General features: G+C 37.3%; 1 protein-coding gene and 1 long non-coding RNA gene across 4 annotated transcripts in view; one reads left to right on the top strand and one right to left on the bottom strand.

Moving 5' to 3' along the window:
• LOC129750756 (regulator of G-protein signaling 20) overlaps positions 1-24,398 on the top strand; it is a 148,420-nt gene extending 124,022 nt beyond the window's left edge. For all 3 annotated transcript variants that reach the window (XM_055745781.1, XM_055745783.1, XM_055745784.1), the window contains exon 6: positions 19,273-24,398. In XM_055745781.1, the coding sequence (XP_055601756.1) occupies positions 19,273-19,363 (91 nt within the window). In that variant the 3' untranslated portion in view covers positions 19,364-24,398. The remainder of the gene's footprint in view (positions 1-19,272) is intronic.
• LOC129750757 (uncharacterized) lies at positions 7,339-7,885 on the bottom strand. Its single transcript, XR_008738482.1, has 3 exons — positions 7,772-7,885; positions 7,532-7,713; positions 7,339-7,473 (listed from the first exon to the last, which is right to left on the bottom strand). It is a non-coding gene; the product is annotated as an uncharacterized LOC129750757 (long non-coding RNA).
• Positions 24,399-24,676: the final 278 nt, after the last annotated feature.

Below are 24,676 nucleotides of genomic sequence, written 5' to 3'. Positions count from 1 at the left end.
AGGGTGATTCGGTCAAAATTTGGTCAATATTAACTTGACGTGTTTTTTTTTCAATTTTGCATTCAAAAAACCTGAACACCCCTCATTTTTAAGGTGTGTGTGTGTGTGTGTGTGTAGAATGTTGTTCCTATTTTGATTTTGAAATTCACTCTTCAGTTGTCAAAATGCCATCCAAGGAAGAAGAGCAGCGTATCAAAATTTTGCTCGCTCATCGCGAAAATCCGAGCTACACGCACGCAAAGCTGGCAAAATCGCTAAAAGTAGCCAAATCAACCGTTACAAATGTAATTAAAGTTTTTGGGGAACGTTTGTCGACAGCCAGGAAGTCTGGATCGGGGGGAAATCGAAAACCGGAAGCCGCTGAGACGACACAGAGAGCTGCCGGTAGTTTCAAGCGAAACCCTAACCTGTCTCTCCGAGAAGCCGCAAATAAGCTGGGTGTATCGTCTACAACCGTGCATCGAGCCAAAAAACGAGCCGGAGTATCGACTTACAAGAAGGTAGTGACTCCAAATCGCGATGATAAACAAAATACGACGGCCAAAGCGCGATCCCGGAGGCTGTACACGACGATGCTGACGAAGTTTGACTGCGTGGTAATGGACGACGAAACCTACGTCAAAGCCGACTACAAGCAGCTTCCGGGACAGGAGTTTTATACGGCAAAAGGAAGGGGAAAGGTAGCAGATATTTTCAAGCACATGAAACTGGCAAAGTTCGAGAAGAAATATCTGGTTTGGCAAGCTCTCTGTACCTGTGGCTTGAAAAGCAGCATTTTCATAGCTTCCGGGACTGTCAACCAAGAAATTTACGTGAAAGAGTGTTTGAATAAACGTCTGCTGCCTTTCCTGAAGAAACACGGTAGTTCCGTACTGTTTTGGCCGGATTTGGCATCTTGCCATTACGGTTAAAAGGCCATGGAGTGGTACGCCACCAATAACGTGCAGGTGGTTCCCAAGGACAAGAACCCTCCCAGCACGCCAGAGCTCCGCCCAATTGAGAAATACTGGGCTATTGTCAAGCGGAATCTAAAGAAGACCAAAAAACTGCTAAGGACGAGCAGCAGTTCAAAGCAAACTGGCTTTCTGCGGCGAAGAAAGTGGATAAGGTGGCTGTATAAAATCTGATGGCAGGGGTTAAGCGTAAGGCCCAGCAATTCGGATTTGGAAAAGCGGAAGCCTAACTGAATATTGAATATATAACGATTTCACCGATTTACACGCGTTATTTCTTGACCAAATTTTTACCGTATCACCCTTTATATCGGTATACAATAAACAGTCGAACTTGGATAAGTGAGAAACCTCCTGAAAGAACTCATCAGGTCCCGTGATTTTTTTAACCACAAACCATTTAAGGGAAAATTCGTAGGGGAAAGTCGGGTAAGACTATCAATATTTCGAAAATGAAAATGTTTGGAACAAATCTCATGTTGGGAATATGTTTGCCTATATGCGTCTCAAGACTTTCAAGATCCTTTGTTGATTCACAGCAATCAAGGTCTCGTAATAGTAAACAAAACACAGTATGCACAATTCGATGCAATTTTCTCTACTGAGAAAATAATGCATTACTCGCAAGATTTTCGAAAAATTCAACCATTTTCAAAGGTTAAATATTAATTAGGCTTTTTATTGTCAACCTGGAGAAAACCCTGCGAATTCCAGTCGACGGGCTTGAGCAACAAACGTCTTAAAAAAAATGGCTAAGTCAGGTAAGATGGACACTTCGAGGTCGGATAAAACGAACACATAAGTTTCTCCAGATATTTTTAAATTATAATCGGTTCGATTCTCCATTTGCCTTGGCAAGATTAACTGTTTGTCGAAAAGCATTCAGAATCTCAAACAGGTCATAAAAACAGTTAAAAAAATTTCGCCGGTGAAAAAAGCACCTATAAATTACAGAATTCTAAAATCCACGTTGTTTCCCTAGCGGATTCGGATCAGTTGGTTCCATTCTGGTTTAAATAAAGAAAGAAATGTTCTGCGCTGCAGGCTAAAATTGATCCTAGGCCTAATACAAGATTGTTTAGTAATGACAAAAGGTTCCGTAGTTATTGGAAGCCCCGCAGTGAGACGTGCTAACAGTCCTAACTTCTCTTTTTCTCACGTCTCACTGCAACACCGTCCCGTAATATACGAGAGATCCAGAGAGCCGAGACTGGAAGAAAAACAAACGGCAATAAATGATAAGTCCTAATCCGACCACCACAAAGTAACGTCGCGAATTTATTGCTCTCGTCCGAAACCCCGAATCGGTGAAATAAAACCGTTCCCCCAGAGTGGGAAAGTGTACTGCAGTTCGGTGCAGTAGTGAAGATCCCTCAGTGATAATTTTAACTGGTTTTACAGTCCGCCAGTTGAGGGTGAAGTGCAAAACTAAACATTTTTGGTCCATTCGAGCCAGATAGTCCAGTGAAAATTGTGGGACATCTTGGACAATTGAGTTGTGGTATAGCGTCGCCTATTTCGTCACCGGACATTTTGTGTGATTGAGACGCTCCAATTGTGTTAAGGAGCCGTCATTTTGGACGCGCAAAGACGAACAAAGCGCTAGTCTTGTTGCTGAACGCCATCGCGGATTCCTGGGAGCATCATCAAGCCGCTAGTGATCGAGCCTAGCGAGGTGGAAGGCAGTGGATCCCAACCGGAGTTGGCCTTTTGGGTTCGGATTTTCGGACGGATTTGGAATTCCTATTGGATAATTTCGGATAAGTAGCGCATGTCTGTGGTTGTTGTGTGGTTTTTTTTGGATTTTAGTGGTTGAAAATAAATACTGAAATTTTAATTGTATTTTGGGTAGTTGATTAATATTTTGTGCAATTCCCTGAGGTATTCGAGATATTTCATCTTCAAATTGTTGATTCTACTTTGGCTGTCAAGTCGCGATTTCCTGTCAAGGTCGGTTTTTGTGAAACGTTGAGCGATTTTAATCAGTTTTAGTCTGAATATTGGTTGGATTTTAAGTAAATCCATTGAGTTTGAGTCAGTTGTCGGTAATCTGAATGTTGTCAGATTGTGTTTGGATTCAAGTGAATCAAATAAGTCAGATTTTGTGAAAAGTGAATCAAATTAGTGATTCGGTCAGATTGCGTGGGATTTGGAGTGGAATCATTAAGTGATTCAGTCAGTTTTGTGTCGGATTGGAATTATTGGTTGAATTCCTATTGGTTATCATCTATAGTGATATCACAGACAAATCGAGTTCTGTGATTGTGTAAGATATCGGTGATATTTTATTTACCAATTTTGCTGTGAATTTTTAATCTTCCAATATATTTGAATTTCTTCTTTGATTGAGACAATAGTTGTTTTTAAAATGGAAGATTACAGCATTCTTAAGAAACAAGAGCGTCAGTTACGAGCTTCCATCAAGGGAGTGTCGAATTTTGTCAGAGATTTCAATTCTGAGCTTCATGAGAGTCAGATTGAAGTAAGATTGAGTTTGCTTGAGTCGGTTATGAAAAAATACTACCTGGTAAGGCAGAAATTGGAAGTGTTGTTGGATGCTGCTGACAGTGACGGAGCTGACGAGGATGCCAAGGAGTCAGAAGCTGCTAAGAAACGAAGGTTGCAGAGACAGGCTGCGGAGCGTGAAGCGAAGTTCGACGAAGAAACGCTAGAAGTCGAAGAGCAGTACTGTATACTGAAGTCAGCCCTCCTTGCTCTGCGTCCGAAGAAGATTGAGTCTTTGAGTTCTTCTGGATCTGCTGATAGAGTTGACACGATGTCGCGTGTCAAGTTACCGGACATAAAGCTGCCTGGTTTCAATGGGAAACTTCGGGATTGGATTCCGTTTCGTGACATGTTCTCCAGCTTGATTCATAACAACGAACAGCTATCGGACATCGACAAATTTACATACCTACGGTCAGCGATAAGCGGAGAAGCGCTTCAGGAGATCAGCTCCATAGAACTGTCCGCCGATAATTACCAGGTAGCCTGCGACATGTTGGAGAAGAGGTACGAGAACAAAAAGTTGATCGTGAAGGCGTATTTGGACGCACTTTTTGGAATTGAACCTCTGAAGAAGGAAAGCGGCGAAGCTTTAAATCACCTGGTCAGTGATTTCGATCGGAATATCCAAATGCTGGGCAAGATAGGAGAGGACACTGATAAGTGGTCGACGCTGTTGGCATACATGTTGTGCACTCGTCTGGATTCAGTCACACTTCGTCAGTGGGAGAGTCACCACAATTCGAAGGATGTTCCGACGTACCAGAAAGTGATGGACTTTCTGAGGGATCAGGCATTAGTTCTGCAATCGATAGCACCGAGTAGGTCAGAGGACATCGAAAGTCGTCGCTATCGTACAACCGTTCACACCACATCGAGAATTCAGAACAACTGTGTGTTCTGTGGTAATTCGTTCCATCCAGCATCTACGTGTAGCAAGTTCAGAGCAATGTCAGTACCCCAGCGCTTTGAAGTGGTCAAGATGAAGCGGCTCTGCATCAATTGTTTGGGTTCTGGCCACTTTGCGGATCGTTGTAGCAAAGGACCATGTCGTGAGTGCAACAGAAAGCACCATTCGATGTTGCATAAAAATTTGAACAGTTTTTCGAGTCAGAGCTCCGTTTCACAAAACCAGTCAACAGTCAACAGTCAATCGTATCGGAATAATAATCGCCCAGGACCTTCTGGTCAAGGTCAAGAACAAGAGTTGATTAGACAGGATCAACAAAGTCAGGCTTCGTACACAAATCCTCAAGCACAAGAGAATTCTACTAACTCCTACCCCATAATACGAACACGTATTCGCCACACTCAACCACAACACACCACAGACAATTCTTTTACGTTTAATGCGGCACCAAGGCCGAAAAGCGCTAAATTTCGTTCGCCTCGAGTTTTGATGTCAACCGCTGTAGTGCGGGTTGAAGATCGTTTTGGTGACCATACGTTTGTGAGAACATTGTTAGATTCGTGTTCTGAATATTGCTTTGTTACCAAGAGCTTTGCGAGAAGATTGAATCTCCGAAGGAGTCGGAATGTTTTGAGAGTCCAAGGTATTGGAAATGAGTCAGTTAAATCGAATGAGTCAGTTGAGGCAAGAATTCGGCCTCGTGTGTCAGAAATTTCTTCGTTTTCGGAAGATATAAGTTTTCATGTTTTGCCTAAGATTACGAGTAATCTGCCCACCACCAAAGTATCGCTCAGCGGGATCAAGATTCCTCATGATTTGGTATTGGCGGACCCTGAGTTTTGGAGCCCGGGTCCGATAGATATGATTATTGGGGCAGAATATTTCTGCGATTTGTTGCGATCAGGCAAATGTAAAGTTTCGGACAATTGTCCAACCCTGCAAGAAACTGAGTTTGGATGGGTTGTTTCTGGAAGAGTACCGGATAGTTCCGTTGAAACTGTTGCGTAAACAAAAAGTTCAGAAAAGTTTTGTTTTTTTCTACTGCGGGTTTGGAAGACACTGGACAAGTTTTGGGAGTTAGAACTATATAGTAAAAACAGAATTTTGTCAGTTTATGAGTCAGTTTTTGAACAGATATTCTAAGGAATCACAGTGAAAAATTCGGAAGGTAAATTCGTCGTCATCTTGCCGAAAAAAACTTTTTACTAGCACCAATTGGGTGAATCTCGAAAAAGCTATGAGTCGGTTCCCCAATTTGGAAGAAAGGGCAGAACTTAAGACATTGTGTTGGAGTTTATGCATGCGTATGTGTCGATGGGACATAAAAGAAAATGATCACAGGATGTGTCAGTTGTTTTTTGTCAGATCTTAGTCAGAATGGGTCTGATCTTAGTCGGAAAAGTCAGATAAAATGTTCAGAATGTGTCAGAACTCGCTCCTGGTTGTTATCTTTCACGTCACGAAGTTTTGAAACCGGAAAGTACATCTACAAAGCTACGCGTAGTGTTTGATGCGTCGTGTCACACCTCAACGGTCGTTTCGTTGAACGATGTATTGACGGTGAGGCCTACTGTGCAGAACGATTTGTTGTCGATCATCATGCGCTTCCGTCTGCACCGATACGCCATCAGTGCCGACGTCGAGAGGTCAGGATGGTACAAGTTCAGCAACCGGGACAATATCTTTAGTAGACAAGTGACGAGATACATCAAAGGAACCAGTAGAGTTCCTACGAGTTCCGTATTTGGAGACAAGATGCTATAAAAGCTTGCCAAAAATGGATCAGCAAATCATCAGATTGTTCATACTTGAAAATTTCGAAGATAAAGAGTCAGTTGGTTAGCTGTAATTGTGAAAACCCTTGGTTGAAGTATGACACAAAGTCAGATGTTCAGATATTTTTCTTTGTCGGTTACATTCAGGACAACATTGGCTCATTGGAAAATTCGTACGCAACAGAGCTCAGCAATATTGGCCTCGTCAAGCTACAGAAGGCCGGTTCGACCGGTCAATTCTCGAAAAAAAAATCCAATGTATATGACACTCATAGCTAAATGTGAACTCCGAATGAAATATTAGTTCTGTAGTCGTCGTTATGATTGTAGTCCGCAGCGTCACAATGGTTTTCGCTTCAGACATAATGCTCAGCCCGCCAATTAGTTGTGTCGACGAGATGGTCCGTTGAAACCGAATTGAGGTCTACAATTGAAGGTTTGGTTTATTATTCTCAGTCGTTTGAGTAAGATTGGAAATGAAAACGAATAGTAGTAGTACAATAATAGCCCAGAATCGATAAGCTCAACTCATTTTATCAGTATTGTATAATCCGTGTTAGGGTCGGTTTTCGAACGCTCCATTACCAGAATCTTGAAAACATCTGCTGGTAGTTCGCAAAAGTAACACTATTGGATCATCGTAAGGTATGAGTAGACAAGGTTGAATCATTCCACACTAGTTGCTCTAATCGTCAAGCAAAACCCGGTGGCAAAGTCAAAAAAGTTTTCCTTTGAAAAGTGGCTACATGTTGTATTAAAAAAAAATGGTGTGCTGCTTATTTGAAACAACTAACAGTAAGCAGATTTGTTACATGGAATAGTAGAAGTTCAAATTGAGACGTTAAGATTAGAAATTATTCGCAAAGGGTCTGTATGAACCTTTTAAGCATAGATTGTGTCAGTAAACATGAGTCAGATAAGATACCTGAGTATGGAAACTATTGTCGGTTTAATTTGGTTGGATATAAGAAATTTTTTGATTAGTTTCTAAGTTTTTGGAAACTTTGTAAACAAACACATGTCGGTTTGTCTATGTCAGCAGGCAGAAAACTTGATCTTCGTGGTAGCCTAAATTTAATCTGGGATTGAATTGGCATGTATGAAAATTGGCTTGAAGTACCCATCCAGTGGTTGTGATGTTATTAATGATACAGTGGAATTAATCATCTTGAATTTTATTCTTCCTTTTTCCGGTTATGAGCATCCAATTCATCAATTCGTCTACCTTCGAGTCCTTGGAAGTACGATTGCGCTTGGATTGATCACCCAAGTCATTACTGAGGTCTCGCAGCTATCGTAGAGGTCCGAGTGATGTTTCCGGCCGGAGCATCTTAAAGATGAATAGCTCACTACCGAGGGTTTAGTACATAGGGGATAAAATAACTCACCTGAATCATATCATCCGAACATCAAAAATTCGATCATGACGTCGAAGTTTACCGCAAATTGTTGCATCTGGAACAGTTTGAACATCATATCATCACGTAACACACCGCCCGGGACCCTCCTCAAGGCTTCCCAGCTGGGTGTAAGATTCGTCGTTAGCCAGCAGGTGGGCCAATTTGGGAAGCTATAAACGAACACGAAATAATCACACTAAGCGTCCCAAAATATGGTGTAAAACGTACCTGTCGAAAAAGCAGCTTGGTCACCATCGATACTACGAGTTCCATCGGAATGATTGGAGACGTTATCAGGAAATCTGGAACCGGAAAGGCCACGAAAACCGACGTACAGCAGCAAATTTCGGAAAGTTTCGGAAAGAAGCAACGTTTAGCAGCGAAATATGCATGAGTTTGAAGAATATCCAAACCAAAACAAACGGCAACGTGTGAAATTGGGAGAGAAGGTTCTCCATGGGCGTCGAAATCGAAAAACAAAAATGGGTTCATCACCCTTAATAGATGGTGTTATAATTTGAAGTTTTTTGAAAAGATTTGAATTGTATAGCGTAGAATAATGATAGAATTGCATGAATTTTGAAAATTGTACTAGTATGTAAGAAATTGTGTTGAAATCCGGTGGTTTCAAGGGGGCCGGAATGTTTAGTAATGACAAAAGGTTCCGTAGTTATTGGAAGCCCCGCAGTGAGACGTGCTAACAGTCCTAACTTCTCTTTTTCTCACGTCTCACTGCAACACCGTCCCGTAATATACGAGAGATCCAGAGAGCCGAGACTGGAAGAAAAACAAACGGCAATAAATGATAAGTCCTAATCCGACCACCACAAAGTAACGTCGCGAATTTATTGCTCTCGTCCGAAACCCCGAATCGGTGAAATAAAACCGTTCCCCCAGAGTGGGAAAGTGTACTGCAGTTCGGTGCAGTAGTGAAGATCCCTCAGTGATAATTTTAACTGGTTTTACAGTCCGCCAGTTGAGGGTGAAGTGCAAAACTAAACAAAGATCTCATGCCAAATTTTGGCCAGATCGGATCACGGGAAGGGGTCGCTCAACGGGCCTGAAGTTTGAATGGGATTTTGAGACATTTTGTTCGAGAGAAACATGAAAAACCAGTTTTTCATCAGAAATTTAGTTCCCTTCGACCGATTTCTTTTGAAAACGGTTTTTCTTAAAGCCTCAATTATGGAAAATATTTCAGTCGGATCATTTGGGGCACTCTAGTGTCCATCTAATCCAACTTCACCCATTTGGGAGGTTTTATTATTTGTACATTTACATGCAACGATTTTTGAATTCAAAGAAAAGTACCACAATAACAAAAGAAAATAATTCGTCTTCCATCAGTCAGGGAACACGGTCGTGGTTTTGTGCAACCTCGTGTGTGAAAGTGTTCTTTGTTCGGTTGATACGAGACAGTTACCGCGTTCAATCCGGTGTTTTTTGCCGTATAGTGACACATAGGACAATCAAATTCCTACAAGCTACCAAAGCGGAGAAGTGCCGTCGCTAGCAAAGGAAAGGTGTTGAATTGACTTCCCCAAAACTTGGCCTGTCGAGTGCTGGTGGCCTGCAGTTTTTTTTTTTCGTTGTACCCCGTGAAAGGGAATTGGCCCCCGCTGGAAGTGTTTCCCCTGGCAGGCGGATGAAGGTCGTCGTCATTGTTTGACAACCGGCCTAACCGTCTTCGTCAGACTGGTTGTCACGCTCCACGGTATAAATAGACAAGGTAGGCTACTAAGAGGAGTAAACAACTCGTTTGAATATAAACAAGTGACGTCATTACTATCTTCGTATAGCGTGCCAGGCAAAAAGTTTCGCGCGCGTAAGATAATGCTGCATACATCAAGGATCACTAGATGGATAGTAATGACGACATTATCCGGAAGATATCACCTTATTATATTGTACACAATGGTCACGCTCGTTGACGCTCGTTGCAGCCATCTTCGATCAACGAAGGAAGACCACGTGGTTGGAGCCATCGTTAGACACTGGACAAAAAATACGACTTGAAAATTGGCCGAATAGTCATGGATTACGAAAAAATCAACCAAGTTTGTAATTTCTTTTATTTTTTCACTGTTTCTACTCTATCTTTTCTCCCTTTTAATATTTTGACAATTAAGTGCTTCGCTCATATTTTTAAAACGAAGACAAAAAAACATGAACGAAGTCGGGGGGTTAAAACCCTCAGCTGTGGATGATGAGAATTCCATCTATACGAGAATGAGGAGCATCTGGAGCATGGGTGGCCAACATTTTCATCATGCGGGCCAAATTTCAGAAATGAGATTTGCTGGCGGGCCAAAAAACAAATTGTCCTGAAACAGAAAACAGTTTTTTGAAAACGCTATAGAAATATTTGCCTAGGTCACAACAAGTATAGATTCATCTTAAGAAGTCATTTTTGTTGCTTGCATATTTTTACAAATTATGCTCCAGTTGAGTAAAGTAGAAATATTACGCAAAAGGGAATGAATTATCTCCCCCAACTTATGTCAATCTTTTTAAGGAATTCAAAACCTCATTAGTTTATTCATCCCAGAAATGTCAAATCGCTTGACTACAATGGTCATTTAGTATATTTCATGGTCTCCAAATACAAAAATTGATAGACAAATTGAAATAAAACACAGAATGGAATTGTAGAAAAATAAGAATGTTCACAAGCTTTTGACATTTTAAAGAATAATTTTGTCAACGAACTTTGATTATATCATAAATATATTGATCTTTTAACACGTTCGTCGCCAAGCGCCACCCACTCAAAAACTCACTTTAAAAGGCCAAAACATCCACAGGAAATATAGTTTCGGCTCCAAATTTTGGCTAGAGAACGGAGAAGATTGTGGTTACAATCCGAGATAATTTTGAATTAAATTAAAATCTCCAAAGTGTCTTTTCAAATATAGACGTTTTTTGCGACGAACATTTCACAGTATGGCCTCAACCTGAATTAATCCAACTATTTTCAAATTTTCCAGTATCTCGATCCGACAAGTGTGTTTGGAATGCCATATATAAACAGGATGAATACGAATTGGATTGTTTCATAAACATTTTACCTTTTGAAAATAATAATTTTGCTACGAAAATTCGTTATTCTGAGAGATTTGTCAGTACCAAACCGGTTCTAGTTGAATTCTACTACCCAACTGTAAATTCTGTTTAGTTTTCCATTATTTTTATGCATTAATACAGAGTACGTTGCCAATTAAAATATATTTGGATTTGGTCTAATTTCCATAAATTTTCCCTTTTTTTTAATAAAGCTTAGCAAAAAGTAACTAATTGGAAATATCAGCTGAGCAAAATTTCTATATTTTACCAAATTTGCTAAAATGATTAAATGTTGATGGATGAACGAATTTGTGAAATAGATCTAAGTTACGAATGGTTGAAGTTGTTGTGAAAGTATAAATCGATAGAAAATTATTTCGATACGATCACGCTATCTTTCTGAGGCTATCCAATTTCACAATTTTTAAACTAGAGTCCGCTCTTCATATTAATGATATGTAGTCGCCAAAACCTAATCGGAAAACAATGATGGAATTTATAGATAATGTGTCGAATACCATACAATTTTGATAATTAAAAAATTTCAATATTAATCGTTTTTTGTATTAAATGACCGTAACCATTTTTTTGTAAAATTATATGATGCCTTCAGAGCCAGGCCAGATTTTGAGGAAATAAAGCCAAACGATTCTCCATGTTCCAAATTATAAATATATTCGCACAATTTGATGTTCGAAAAACGTATGGAAAATGGTTTTTAATTTAGTTAGTGTGGATTCAGATATTTTCATCCAAATTATATTTGCAGATCAAGAAAAATGTTCAATTTTTAGAATATGGTTTTATTTTAAGAGGAGCTTCGCGGGCCACAAAAAGTTGGTCGCGGGCCACATGTGGCCCGCGGGCCATGGTTTGGCCACCCATGATCTGGAGGATCCTGATGCTGCTGGTCCCTCAAATGCAAGCCTTTCTCGAATGGATGATAATTCTTCATCACCCCTAACTGAGAGTAACAGAAGCGCTCTTTAAAAGAATGATCGAGACGTTCTTATGCCTCTTACTTAAAGAGCGCTTCTCCACTGGCCCAACCTCATTCAAATAACATTTTTCTGTGTTGCCAGACAACGAAGAGGCGACTGATGATGAGAATCCTTTTATCTTCGTTGCGAACTCCCGGAAACGTGCTAAAACAACTCCCAAGACATCCAAAATTCCCAAGAAAATCTCTACAATAAACCCTCCAATTAGCGTCCCTAAAAAGCTGAATGTGGCAGAGCCAAAAATAAAACAAACTCTTCCTGGATTCCGTACGATCTTTTCACCACAGAATAATCCAACACCAGCAGGGACCTCAAAGGTGACAAATGTAGCCTTGTCAAAATCAACTTCCCAGTCCGGATTGTTTAAGTTGACTGACATTCTAAATGGAAAATTTTCGTTTTTTTAGACGTTTCTGAATCCATCAGAAGCATTGTAACAACAATGCTTCCTGTAGTGAGAACATTTTTGAAGCAATTGATGCAAACTTGGCTCCTCATTTCAATGTTTATCTCTCGATGGCTAATTTAAGCCGAGAGGTCGAAGATCACTGTTTTACAGTTGAATTGTCGTAGTCTCGCCCCTTAACTGGACCCGTTAAAATTTTTACTTCATGAAACTAGTTGCGATATTTTTGCGTTGTCCAAAACTTGGCTTTCTTCTCAATCTAACATCTCATTTCACGATTTTAATGTAATAAGTCTAGACCGCGACGATTCTTATGGAAGGGTGCTTTTGGGGATCAATAAGCACCACTCCTTTTATAGAATTCACGTCCCTTTATCAGGAGGAATTGAAGCTGTTGCATGTCAACTATGAGAGGTAAGGACTTATGCATTGTCAGTTTGCACTGGCCTCAAAGAGTTGCAGTGAATCGAACTCACCTAAAGGACCTGTGTTCAGTTTTGCCTGAGCCAAGGTTGATCCGGGGTGCCTTCAATTCACATGTAACTGTTTGGGGGGAACAAATTGATGATAGTCGTTCTACTTTTATCTACGACATTTGTGACAGTTTCAATTTAACTATTTTGAACTCGGGTGAAAAAATACGAGTGCCTAAACCTCCTGCAAGACAAAATGCAATTGACCTCTCATTCTGCTCAAATTCATTATAATTGGATTGCCAGTGAAAGGTAATCCCTGATCCCAATGGTAGTGACCACTTGCCAATCAAAATTATAATCACTACAATCAGTTTGTTGAATTTTTAAGTGCCTTCCCCATTAGCACATCAAATTCAACAAATATGGCATATGGAACCTTAAAAGACACATCGACTGGAAAAAGGACTCGGACGAAATAACAGATGCCATTGATTCTATGAATGTTTTACCCCCTTTAGAGGAGTATCTTATGGAAAGTTGCACAGAGCATGCGTAATCGATCATCTACAAATGGAAGTGAAGAATATTCACATAGGGTAGGTGTACCCACCTCCGTCGTATCCCTCTTATTCGTCTTAATTCATGAATGCATGTTTTAGAGCCGAAAAATCACTTGCCACTTTAATTGGCTACTTCACATGATAAACTTACGCCTGTGAATTTATTTTCTATCACAAATTTGTTACTTTTGAAACTATTTTTTGAGATATCTATATGATTTTGAAATCGCGAAGTGAAATTAATTATTGGCGCACTCCGCCATATTGAAAGACGAACTTAGTGATCCCCCCAACGTGTTTCTTTGTTTTTACGCTTTCTGTCAATGCATATAACAATCAAATCATCAAATTCAACTGAAAAGTGTTGAAATAAAATTAGAAAAATGATTTCAAGCTAATCTGAACTATATAAATTTGTCAATATTCGATTGAAATCGAATCGCTCGGCCCCCATAATTCGTCGTTATTTTGCGACAGGAATAGGAAACCGTTTTGCAAGAATTGGAATTAGACCGGTTCATTTTTACTATTTTTTGCTGACCACAGTCGGACTCATAGAGAATGAACATAATTGATTTCTAAGTAATCACAACACAATAAAGTAATTTTGTATATTTTGAAGCTAGAAACTTTATGCACTGAGAGATAAGTGCAAAAAGTCTATTTATAATGACAAATTACTTAAATGTATTCAGCATTGCTTATAATGCATGGTTTTGAATGAACAAAGAATTGATGGCTTTTTTAGCTAAGTTGTTGGTGTTTTACAAATTATTTACTAACAGTTCCGTGCATTTTTTTAATAGACGTTTGAGTGCACGCAAGAATATCTCCAATTTACACATTTCTAACGTTCAACTCCAATGACATTGTTTCTTCAAAATTTTATATTTCTCGCGTGAGCTTTCATTACGTCGTATGAAACATCTCAAGAATTCACAGAAAACTGCTGCAAAAGTGATCAAAACAACTTAAAAATTTGTATCTGTCATGTAGAATATGTTGTTCAGGCTACAAATATAATAAATGGAAAGAAGCTGCGACTGATTTATGTCTCCTTTTGGATTTTTGGATTCGTAATAAAACTCTTTGTTTACATTTTGTTCCATACGACGTAATGAAAGCTCACGCGAGATTTTAAGATCTGATTATTTTTGGTTTTATTATCTGATGACACTAAACCTTTCTCAAGTATTTGAAACATGAGATACATCAACTATATGAAAATTAGACTTTCTGAACTTCTTTCATTCAAATTGCAATATCTCACATACGACCAAACGCTTTGCTCTACAGAATGGTCACTGAGAGATCCTTGATAACTAAAATTAAAACTTCTCCAGTTTTCAGAAATTCCCTAAATGGGAATCAATAACTACTCGAGGAAAAAAATTCAATTCCTGGACCGAAAACCTCGATTTCTATTGAACTTTTGCGATGCATGGAAAAACGATGTCAAAAACTTCCGTTGAAGGTCAGAAAGACAAGAGAATTTAGATGAATGAATAATTTAAACTTTGAAATAAGAGTTCACGAGTCTCTGGTTTGGATCTCAATTCAAGTTTGGATAAAAAAAAATCGTTAGATATGATTTTTGTACATAAAGTCGTCAAAATTCAACAAAATTGAACCCGTTTTATATGCTGATTCTCACCATATAAGTTTTAAAACTTGACTCATGATTGCTTCATTTTTTTATAAATTCTCAGTGAATTTTCAACGAAAGATGTTTTGTAATTTTTTTACATATTACAGTTTGAATGAAAAAGTCGAAAAGTTTAATTTTAGTTGAATCACAAACATTTTTGCAAAAACTTTTATCGCTCGTAAAAAAAACTCGAATAGATGAGCTGAACCAGTCTAATGCGCATAACGCGCATTAACGTGGTGTTGCTTTGTTTCGATATCCTTCGCCGGGGTTCCCACATGTATAAGAATACAAATGTTGACAAAACGCAAATGTGATTCAGCCTCTCCTTAAATGTCTTACTATTCAGTCTCATTACGTAGAAAAACATATAGTTCTATTAAAAATGTTGATGTTCTTTAAATATGGGTAGTTTCTATGTAAATTTGTGCATTGTAATTTGTGTTAAGTGTCTGTATGAATGTTATGAAATCTTATTTTACAGACAAATCCTGGATCATGGCAGCCCTGTCCGTTGGAGAGTGTGTTGGTAGAAAATACATTTGCAGGGTGGATTCAATTTGTAAGGTCTAATATTGTGCTGCCTGCAATTGCCTTAGTCAAGCAATGGTACCTAGCTACAATAACGCTACCTTGAGATTTCTTGGCAAGACAATTTTATTGCGACTTAGATCTCATTCGAACTTTGCCGTTATCCTGCGCGGTTGATCCGTGCGAAGTAAATAATAGCATTTGCATGAACCGCAACCGCAAAATTTCAAATCTATCCCTCATGAGGGAGGAATAGTTTGAGACAATTTCGGTAGAATTGAATAGAAGGTATAATATTTTGCTGCCTGCAAATGCATTACCCAAGCAATGGTAGACCTTTTTACAATAAAGCTATCCTAGTTTCATGGCTTATTGCGACTGGTTACTTGAAAGAACTTCTGCTGTTATCCTGCGCGGTTGATCCCTTCGATGTATGCTAATGCAAATTGCATGAACCGCAACCGCAAAATTTTAAATGTGTTTCTGAAGAGGGTGGAATAAATTGAGACAATTTCGGTCTCCTTGTACGACGGAATTAGGAACCTGGTACGACAATGAAGGAACTTGAATGAGGAAAATAAATCATAAATTGACTCAAAAGTACGTAATGGATTGATCTATTTCCTACATAGATTCAAAAAACAGAATTGGAAATATAGTTAAATTACTAAACATCAGTTTTAAACCAACATGGAAGGCAATTCTATCAAAATAATGAAAACAGCTTCCATAAGCCGATGTCTTAGGAGCCTTTATCCTAGATGGATTTTCAACTTCGCACGAAAAGTCTGTCCAGATTCTACACCTGTGCAAACAATAATCCGGAATGTGCCTCCAGATAGGTGTGGCCTGGATTCCAGCTTTTCGATGGTTGAATTTCCACTTGCCCTCCTCTCTTGCAACAATTCAGCTCCGAGAACTGATAAAATCAAATTTAATTTGTTGAAAAACCTTCCGGATGCCGCAAAATTTCGCTTGTTAAATTTATTTTATCAATTCTTGGAGAACTACATTGTTCCCCAAGAGTGGAGACAAGTGAGAGTCATCGCTATTCAAAAGCCCGGAAAATCAGCGTCAGATGCGAATTTGTACCGTCCAATAGCGATGTTGTCTTGTATACGCAAATTGATGGAGAAAATGATTTTGTTTCATTTGGATAAATGGGTAGAAGCAAATGATCTCCTTTCAGATACTCAATTTGGGTTTCGAAGGGGCAAAAGGACAAACGATTGTCTTGCTTTGCTGTCTTCAGAGATACAAATGGCGTAAGCAAAACGTGAGTAAATGGCTTCAGTGTTTCTAGACATAAAGGGAGCTTTTGATGCAGTCTCAATAGAAGTGTTGCCAGACAAGTTGCAATCCCGGGGTCTGCCTGCCTCCACTATTGAACAACATCCTATACAGCTTGCTTTGTGAGAAACATCTGAACTTTGCTCACGGAGATATTTCAATTAGAAGGACTTCTTACATGGGCCTCCCGCAAGGTTCATGTTTGAGTCCACTTTTGTACAACTTAAGTGACATCGACAGTTGTCTCTCCGAAGGTTGCACACTAAGACAACTTACAGATGACGGCGTAGTGTCTGTCACAGATGATACTGAGGCATATCTGCACAGACCTTTACAAGATACCTTAAACAGATTGTCATCCTGGGCTTTGGGGCTTGGGATTGAGTTCTCTCCAGAGAAAACGGAGTTGGTGGTTGTCTCTAAAAAACATACACCAGCTCAACCACAGCTCCAACTTCTAGGCAGAACGATCACGCAATCGAGGTGTTTTAAGTATCTTGGGGTTTGGTTTGATTCCAAATGTACCTGGAAAGCACACATTGAGTATCTGAAAGGAAAATGTCAACAGAAAATCAATTTTCTTCGATCAATCACCCCAAGTAACACCGATAGTTTTATTGAACTCTTCAAGCTCCTTATAAAACCACAAATTTATCTAGTAACCTGCTATAAAACTTAGAATGTTACTTGGGACTGGCATCTGGTTGGGTGCCCATCCAGAAGATCTTATTGAAATGTATCGAACAACTTTTCTCTCAGTGATGGAATATGATGGCATCTGTTTTCAATCGGCTGTTAAAACACACACCTAGTAAAACTCGAGCGTATCCAATAGGTACCCTTGTCTTCGCATCGCTTTAGATTTTATGCCATCAATGCACAACATGATTCTTGAAGTTTTGGCAGGAATACTCCCTTTGAAAGATCGATACAATCTACTATCACTTCAGTTCCTCATCGGGTATAAGGTATTCTGGAGGCATTCCTTGATATAGTTCTGGGTGTTCATTGTTTCCGATGTGACGAACGTGCTATATATTTTGCCGCACTCGCAAATTGTCTGCCACACCATCACCTTCTTGCCAAATTTTTCGGTGAAAATGTTCTTCTCCGTTTCGGGGATATGCTTGTCCATGCGTACAGTGAAGTATTAGCACCCAGAACTTTTGCTAAATATTGAATCATACAGTTTTCGGGCTCTTGGTTTGACAGAAGCGGCTTGATTTGGGTCCTTTTTAGGTTTTTTTCCTGCTTCTGTTACGTCTTGAACCAAAGTCGTTCTTTAGCACGCATGACGTTAGACTTCGAGGTCCCGACCTTTCTGTTTGTAGGCATCCCTGACCTTTTTGTCGATAGCAGAACTTACAGGAACAGATGATCGATCGCTCTCCTCGGTTCATCTTCAGTTGTACAATATTCACCATGTTTTTTAATAGCTGTCCATACCGATTCGACTCTCACATCCTCTTATTTGGCCGATTTTCTCAATGAGATTCCACTCACAGTTCACCACTTGTGCACGATACTTTTTCTCTTCTCCGAAGTAAGACCACACATTTTGAAATGTTATCACAAACTAAATGTTTTTTTTTTATGTTATCAGGTACAGAAATGTGTAAACAAAAGGACGCAGCCAATAGAATTCGAAAAAAATGTTCGATTCAAAATGACCGTTAACATTTGGTCTGCTTATAATTTGTGGAACAGTCTAAAGATCGAACAAATGAACTTCTTACCACTTTCCTTATCAGAATCATTGAATTGCACTTGATTAGATATTCTACTTTTCTTGCTTGATGGAATCAATCATCTACACACTAATTCAAATTTGAGCTCTGTTGTGGTATGAGCCTACTTGGTTGAATGATTCAACTGAATCAAAGCAATCGAAAGATTCCTTTTAATTCAACCACGGTAAATGAAAAGTTCATATACCAGTATTTCGATAGCAACTTACTACCTTCTTCAGTGATCTTCAATCGAAAACGTTCACTGAAGAAGGTAGTAAGTTGCTATCGAAATACTGGTATATGAACTTTTCATTTACCGTGGTTGAATTAAAAGGAATCTTTCGATTGCTTTGATTCAGTCAAATTTGAGCTCACTGTTAGATCCCTTATTGTTTCCTTCAACGAATGACCTTAAAATATTTGGTCGAATAGTTGATTCCCAGCTGGTATAAGGTCTTCCACTGGGAATTGTCTGGTTTTTTATCCTGCCCATAAATTTAGGTCAATGTGTTTCTGTATTGAACGCTATCTCAAAAACCACGGAACAGATTGTATCCAAATTTTGTACATTTTACCATACATTTCAAGAGAATTAAAATTTTATCGATTTCTATCCATGCATTCGAAAGATATTCAAAAACAAAGTGTTAAATTTGTTCTGTTGTTAACATGCTTTTTAAGCAAATGTGGTAGCATAGTATCTTCATCTTTAGCATAACTTGGTCAACCGAATAATTTACGATAAAGAGTCTACAGAACTTTGTCAAAACTTTGGAATACTTCTGTTCAGACTAGTTTTTTTTTTTGTTAATTTGTCTCAGATAGCAGTTCAACATTCTATTTTGTAGCAGAATGAATCTGAAATTTTCCCATTGGTGTATTTAAGATTATTATCAATTTTGATGAATTTTTAATTTAATAGAGTCCTTCCAGGAATTTTTTTTCTTTTCTTGGGAATAATATTTATATGGAACAGAAAAAATATTTTCATTCGATTGAACAACAAACTTCTGGTTTAATCGACCAGAACGCTAGGCGAGGTAAGCTTCTTTCATTAACCCTGCTGTTTTCAACTCTCTTTCAGATTTATAAACTCACCACAATTCAAAACCCTAGCACAAATACCGGAGAATGTATCGGCGTCTGGTTCCACGGCAGAGAGTCCTAGCAATTAGTAACGGCGGCGGCGGGTGTAAAAAATTCCTGGAAAAGGCGAAAGCGGAAGACCAGCGCAGTATGTCTACATGAGACGGATAATGAAATACGGCTGAACGCTAAATGAACCATAAAGTGAACAACATAAACAGGAGATTATGTAAACATATTGAAAAGCATTAATCGGAGTTTTTAACAATAAGCCGCTAGCCCCGGATGGTGACTAACATAATATGGATGTGGTAGAGTGGGACGAAGTAGGGTGAACGAAATGTTAATCGGACGTGTCGCTAAAACCTAAGGGTATAGTCAATAGGATAAAATTATCGCAGAAGTTAAACACAAAATAAACAAACAAACCAACAAAAAACACAAAAAGGCAAATAAGATAAAATTTTATACAAAAATTATACAACATGACGAAAAATGGATCGAAATAGTGTTCCCTCCGAAAGGAATCAAGGGCGGTAATTATGGTTATATAATTGATAAATTATATAATTCTCGTAATTCACCGATCATTTTAGCGTTACTGTACAATATAGATGGTCGTTATCAAAAGAAGAACATAGAGTAATTGAATAAAAAACTAATAAGCTGAAATGTGACAACCCCTAAACGAAAACATATGAATGATGTGAATATTAAAAGTATTTCTCTTGATTTCGTAACTTTAATTGTTTCAATTCAACCTCAACAACGACCGTTAAAATAAAGAGAAATAAAATAGAAATCCACAGATAAGTTTCGTGTTTTTTGCCAGAGAAAAATGTAATACTAGGATATGAAATCAATTGTCTACATGTACCAGTAAAGAAAATAAAAACACATCAAATCAAACATTCTCAAAAAATTGAAAAAAAACTCATGCACCCCAAGACTTACACGTTGAAACAAAATCACCTTCTCGCGGTGCTTTGGTTCACCCACCACCACCCATCCACAAAAGTTTACTTCAAAAACAACAAGAGATAAATAAATGAAACCAAATAGAAAAAAAAAATCAACAACTGTTACAATATTTTTACACTGTATGTGAAACGATCAGCACAAAGATTAGCGAGTAAGCGCGCTAAGATTCGGAGCAAAGTATCTTTATCTATTTCAAAACTATGCTTAAATAAACTAAAAGAAAACAGCCCGTAAATCTAAAGCAAAAATATAAAAAGCAAAGCAAAGAAACAAAACAAAAACAATGCTTTAACGTTCTGTGTTCGATCGAAACGTTCAAGTATTTAAAGCAAATGTTGAAAAGAAGAAAAAAACAACAACAAATTATCGTCACAATTTCTCATCTTTCTCACACACTCGTATCGATAAGCCTAACAAAAAGTTTCAAGCAAAACCAATAACGCTGAACTTGGCTAAAAGTTCTCGCTTATTTCTACCGTTGTCTTATTGTTAATCGCACCGCGCTAGGTGACTCTCGTATGAGTGACTCTGTTGATTGTATCTGTTGTGTTTCTGAGTAGTCACATTATATTTTGAAAATCTTTCTTCTCTTCGCCGTTTTTCCACTTCACCAGTAGGATTGCAATGCGTTGGTAAGCAACATGAAGAGATTTAGGAAAAAAACAAACAAATCTAGCTCAATTTTCAAACCCTATAACAACCACGTTCGATTTTGTTACGTTTAGTGCGATATGGCCTACTTGGATTTTATAAGATTTTTACAAACGAAGCGTTACATTTCTTGCACAAAAACACAAACATACACGCAATTTGGATTAAACAAACAAAAGAAAATTATGAAACAGATAAAAAGAAACACACAAAACACTTACAAGCGTAATTGTTAGTATATCAATAAATTGACATATTTACTAATGATAAAAGAGAAAATAGATAATGAAGATGAGGTATTCTAGTCAGAGGGTAGGTTAAAATCCGAGAGAATCGGAACAAAATGTGATTGTTTTTAATAGTTTTTGTGAGAGAGGAAATGCTTTCGCACTTCTTCTACTGAATCGGTAAGGTATCGAGATGTCCTAGAGATGGAATGATTTTAATCTCGTTCATTTATTTAGTTGTGTTTCCTAGATTCTATTCGAGTTATCACAGTTATAGTTATTTAAAGTGAACAAGTGAACTTCGAATTCGGTTGCCAAAACATCCTAAATAATTAGTCAAAGTTTTGTGTTTGCTTCCTTAAATCGATTTTTAAATCTGAATCTGATCTCTGAATTTGAATTTTGAATCGGGATCTGAATCTGATTTCAAGATGTCTATTCTGAATCAGATTTCTGATTTTTCTTTTCTATTTTTTTTAAAGAATCTCAATGTTAATATTAATATCCTAATGCATTTCAAAATTTCTGTTTGTATTGTCTAATTTATTCAACTGTTTGAATTTATCAAAAAATGAAACGATTTTCAAATCCAATTCTTAAAATATCGATTGAAAGGTTAAAATTTTTCATTTTGTCTATTTTTATTTCCTTTTCCTCAGAATAATTTTGAGGTTATCCAGATTTGTACAATCAACATTAGTATTTTCATGAAATGATTCTAGACTTGTTAGTAGATTCCTGAGATGACTGTAGCAGAATATATTTTCCTACAAAATCTAAAGAAATCAGTTCAATCAAAATGAAACCAATCCCCGGCAAAACTTATTGCCAAGAGCAAAAAAAAAGTTAATCAAAACCTACAGGCTGAGCAATCCAAAAAAAAAAAAGAAAATGGTCAATAGACAAACTACAAACAAATCGAATTGTAACCAGAGCCACAAACAAACCAAACCCATAAACAGGAACCGAAATCATATTGTTGTTGTCTTTAGTCAGAAATCTAAAAGTAAGGAAAAAAACAAAATTATCTACACATACGTTTAGGAAAAATCCACAAATTTGCAATAGCAAACAATAGTCAAGAACCAACAAAATCAATAAATGATTGAGTTAGTAACTCAATTCATGCATCGAGAGAAAATATACACTGGCCCAATTATTACCTATATATAAAGAAAGGAAACCCTTCTTTAGGATAGTCTAAAGAACAAATAACATAGCTGAGAAATTCCTCTTTTTCAATAGAAAATTTCAATTAAAAGTATAAGATAAAAGTTACTTACCTTCTGAGAATGGCGCTCAGATGTTTTTTGTGAAACAGGTTTTGTATTTTTCTATATTATCTGATTCTGGATCATTACAACAACAAACATAATTTAAAACAAACAAACATGGATAATTGTTTTATTCCAAGCATCTAAAATTTAAACATAACTTTTTTGCCTCCCGGTTTTTAATTGAATAATGTTTTTACATCTCGGCTATTATTTTTGAGCGCCTACAACTATCACATTGCAATAAACAACAACTGAAAACAGATTTAAAATCTAACAAATACTAACAATGGCAAACAAAATTAGTCCAAACATATACAGATTTGAGTGTATAACTTTCCGTTTTGCGATTATTTAAACAACATATTCCAACGCTTAAGTTCGTGTGTGATGATTGAACAAAATGCAAAAATTATAAACGAACAATCGAATCGGTAAAAGAAAAGAGACAAAAATCACGTAACAACAACACAAAAGCAAACTTTTATAACAAATCAAATCAAGAAACGGATGTTGAATGAGCAAAATAAGTGGAGAAAGCGAGCCCCGGAGCAAAAAATTGAAATTACAATGATGGCGGAATGCAACTTTTTTACGAGATAAAGTTTTACAAATCATTAGTTACAATCGGCTGATGGTTGAAAAGAACGATCAGCCTGTCGGATCATCCCAAGCTCGGAAGACTATCGAATTAAACTTGAAACCAGTAAAAAACACTACCGTTTTCAAGATTCACGACTAAAATAAAGCAGAAGCGAGTCAGTTGTTAAATTATCTAGTCAGCTAACATAATGTGTAATACAATGATCTTCAATGTTTCCGAAAGTTTTAAGTTCTAGCTTGTAAATCCTCCACAAAGTCTCAATAAACAATTCCCAAGAGAGTAACACTGATACAAACCGACAGATTGTTTTTGGTTGAATTTGTTCGTTCTCTTTTCCCAAGCTGTGTACCTTAAAATAAGTAAACAAATAAATAAAAATAAACTGGGGACGTAAGAGACAAGGAAGTAGTGTTAGACGGTGTAGTTTATCTTAATATTGTCATGTTTTTTGTTCGAAGCAAACAAAAAAATGACGCAACAGATAGTTGACAAAAAAACCCCAAAATCGAACACTAGCAGCTACAAGAGAAACAGCCTGTGGAAAATAAATAGGATTCTATGATTTTCTTACTTCTAACTTTTATATAGTAATATATATTCACGGAAAACAGAACAACTTAATTAACAAAAAAAAAAATAAACAGAAATAACAGACTTAAGAATAAGTAATGAAAATAATAAAATACCGCAAGACATACACAGTCAACAAACACACACACTCACAAAACTTGTTGTTCATATTCGAATTTCATATAAAAGAAAGTAAAATATAAAACCGAAAAAGTAAAACGGAAATATTTAAAACTGCACCAGGTCAGAGGGCAAAATCAGAAAACTAAACCAAGCTTTGTCTGAATGGAACATGAAAAAAACCTAGCGAATGAAAACAATTAAATTATCTAAATTCGAGAAAAAACGATTAACAAAATTTTTAAGACCTAAAGAAAAAAAAATAAACAAAACAGAAATCATAATTAGGAATGTATCGATTTTACTTATAATAAAGCAAGCAAAAAATGTATGACTAATAGAGAAAAAAATCCGAATAAATCGTTTTTATTTAAGTTTATTGCTGCAAGTGGAAAGGAATGGTCAATCTCACCATGTGGTATTCGCAAAGATACAGAAACAATGAAAATTAATAGATTAACAAACAACAAAACCAAAAATACAAAAAAAAAAAAAAACATCAACAGCAAAAGTGACAGCGAAATAACGACAACATTGATGAGCCAAAGATGAATGGTTTATCGCAACCAACGCAGATCAGAAAAGTGTTATAGGAAACCAAAAATAAAATGCAACAAAAAAAAAACAAACAAATCGTAAACAACAACAGAAACTATACCACACATACACACAAACACACTTTTATCAAACAACAAAAGTGAGAGAAATAATAATTATAATAATAAAAAAAATATCGTAAATGAAAAATTGAAATAGTTTTGGTGTTTCAATCAAATTTTATATCACAGTAGGGTAAGTTGTTTGAGCATGTATTATCCAATTTCATATTAATATTTCTTTAAATCTGATTGAAAAAAGGAATTTTGTGTGATGTCAAAAAAAATCAGTTGACTTTTCTGTTATAAATGATTTCAATTGAATTTTGGTTTTGGAAAGGAAACGGCCTCAGAGCCTCAGAGTGGCATAAATACGCTC

This window comes from Uranotaenia lowii, chromosome 3, assembly GCF_029784155.1.
Source record: "Uranotaenia lowii strain MFRU-FL chromosome 3, ASM2978415v1, whole genome shotgun sequence".
NCBI lineage: Eukaryota > Metazoa > Arthropoda > Insecta > Diptera > Culicidae > Uranotaenia > Uranotaenia lowii.
Note: the sequence above shows the minus strand (reverse complement) of the source record. Positions and strands in the feature narration are given on the sequence as shown.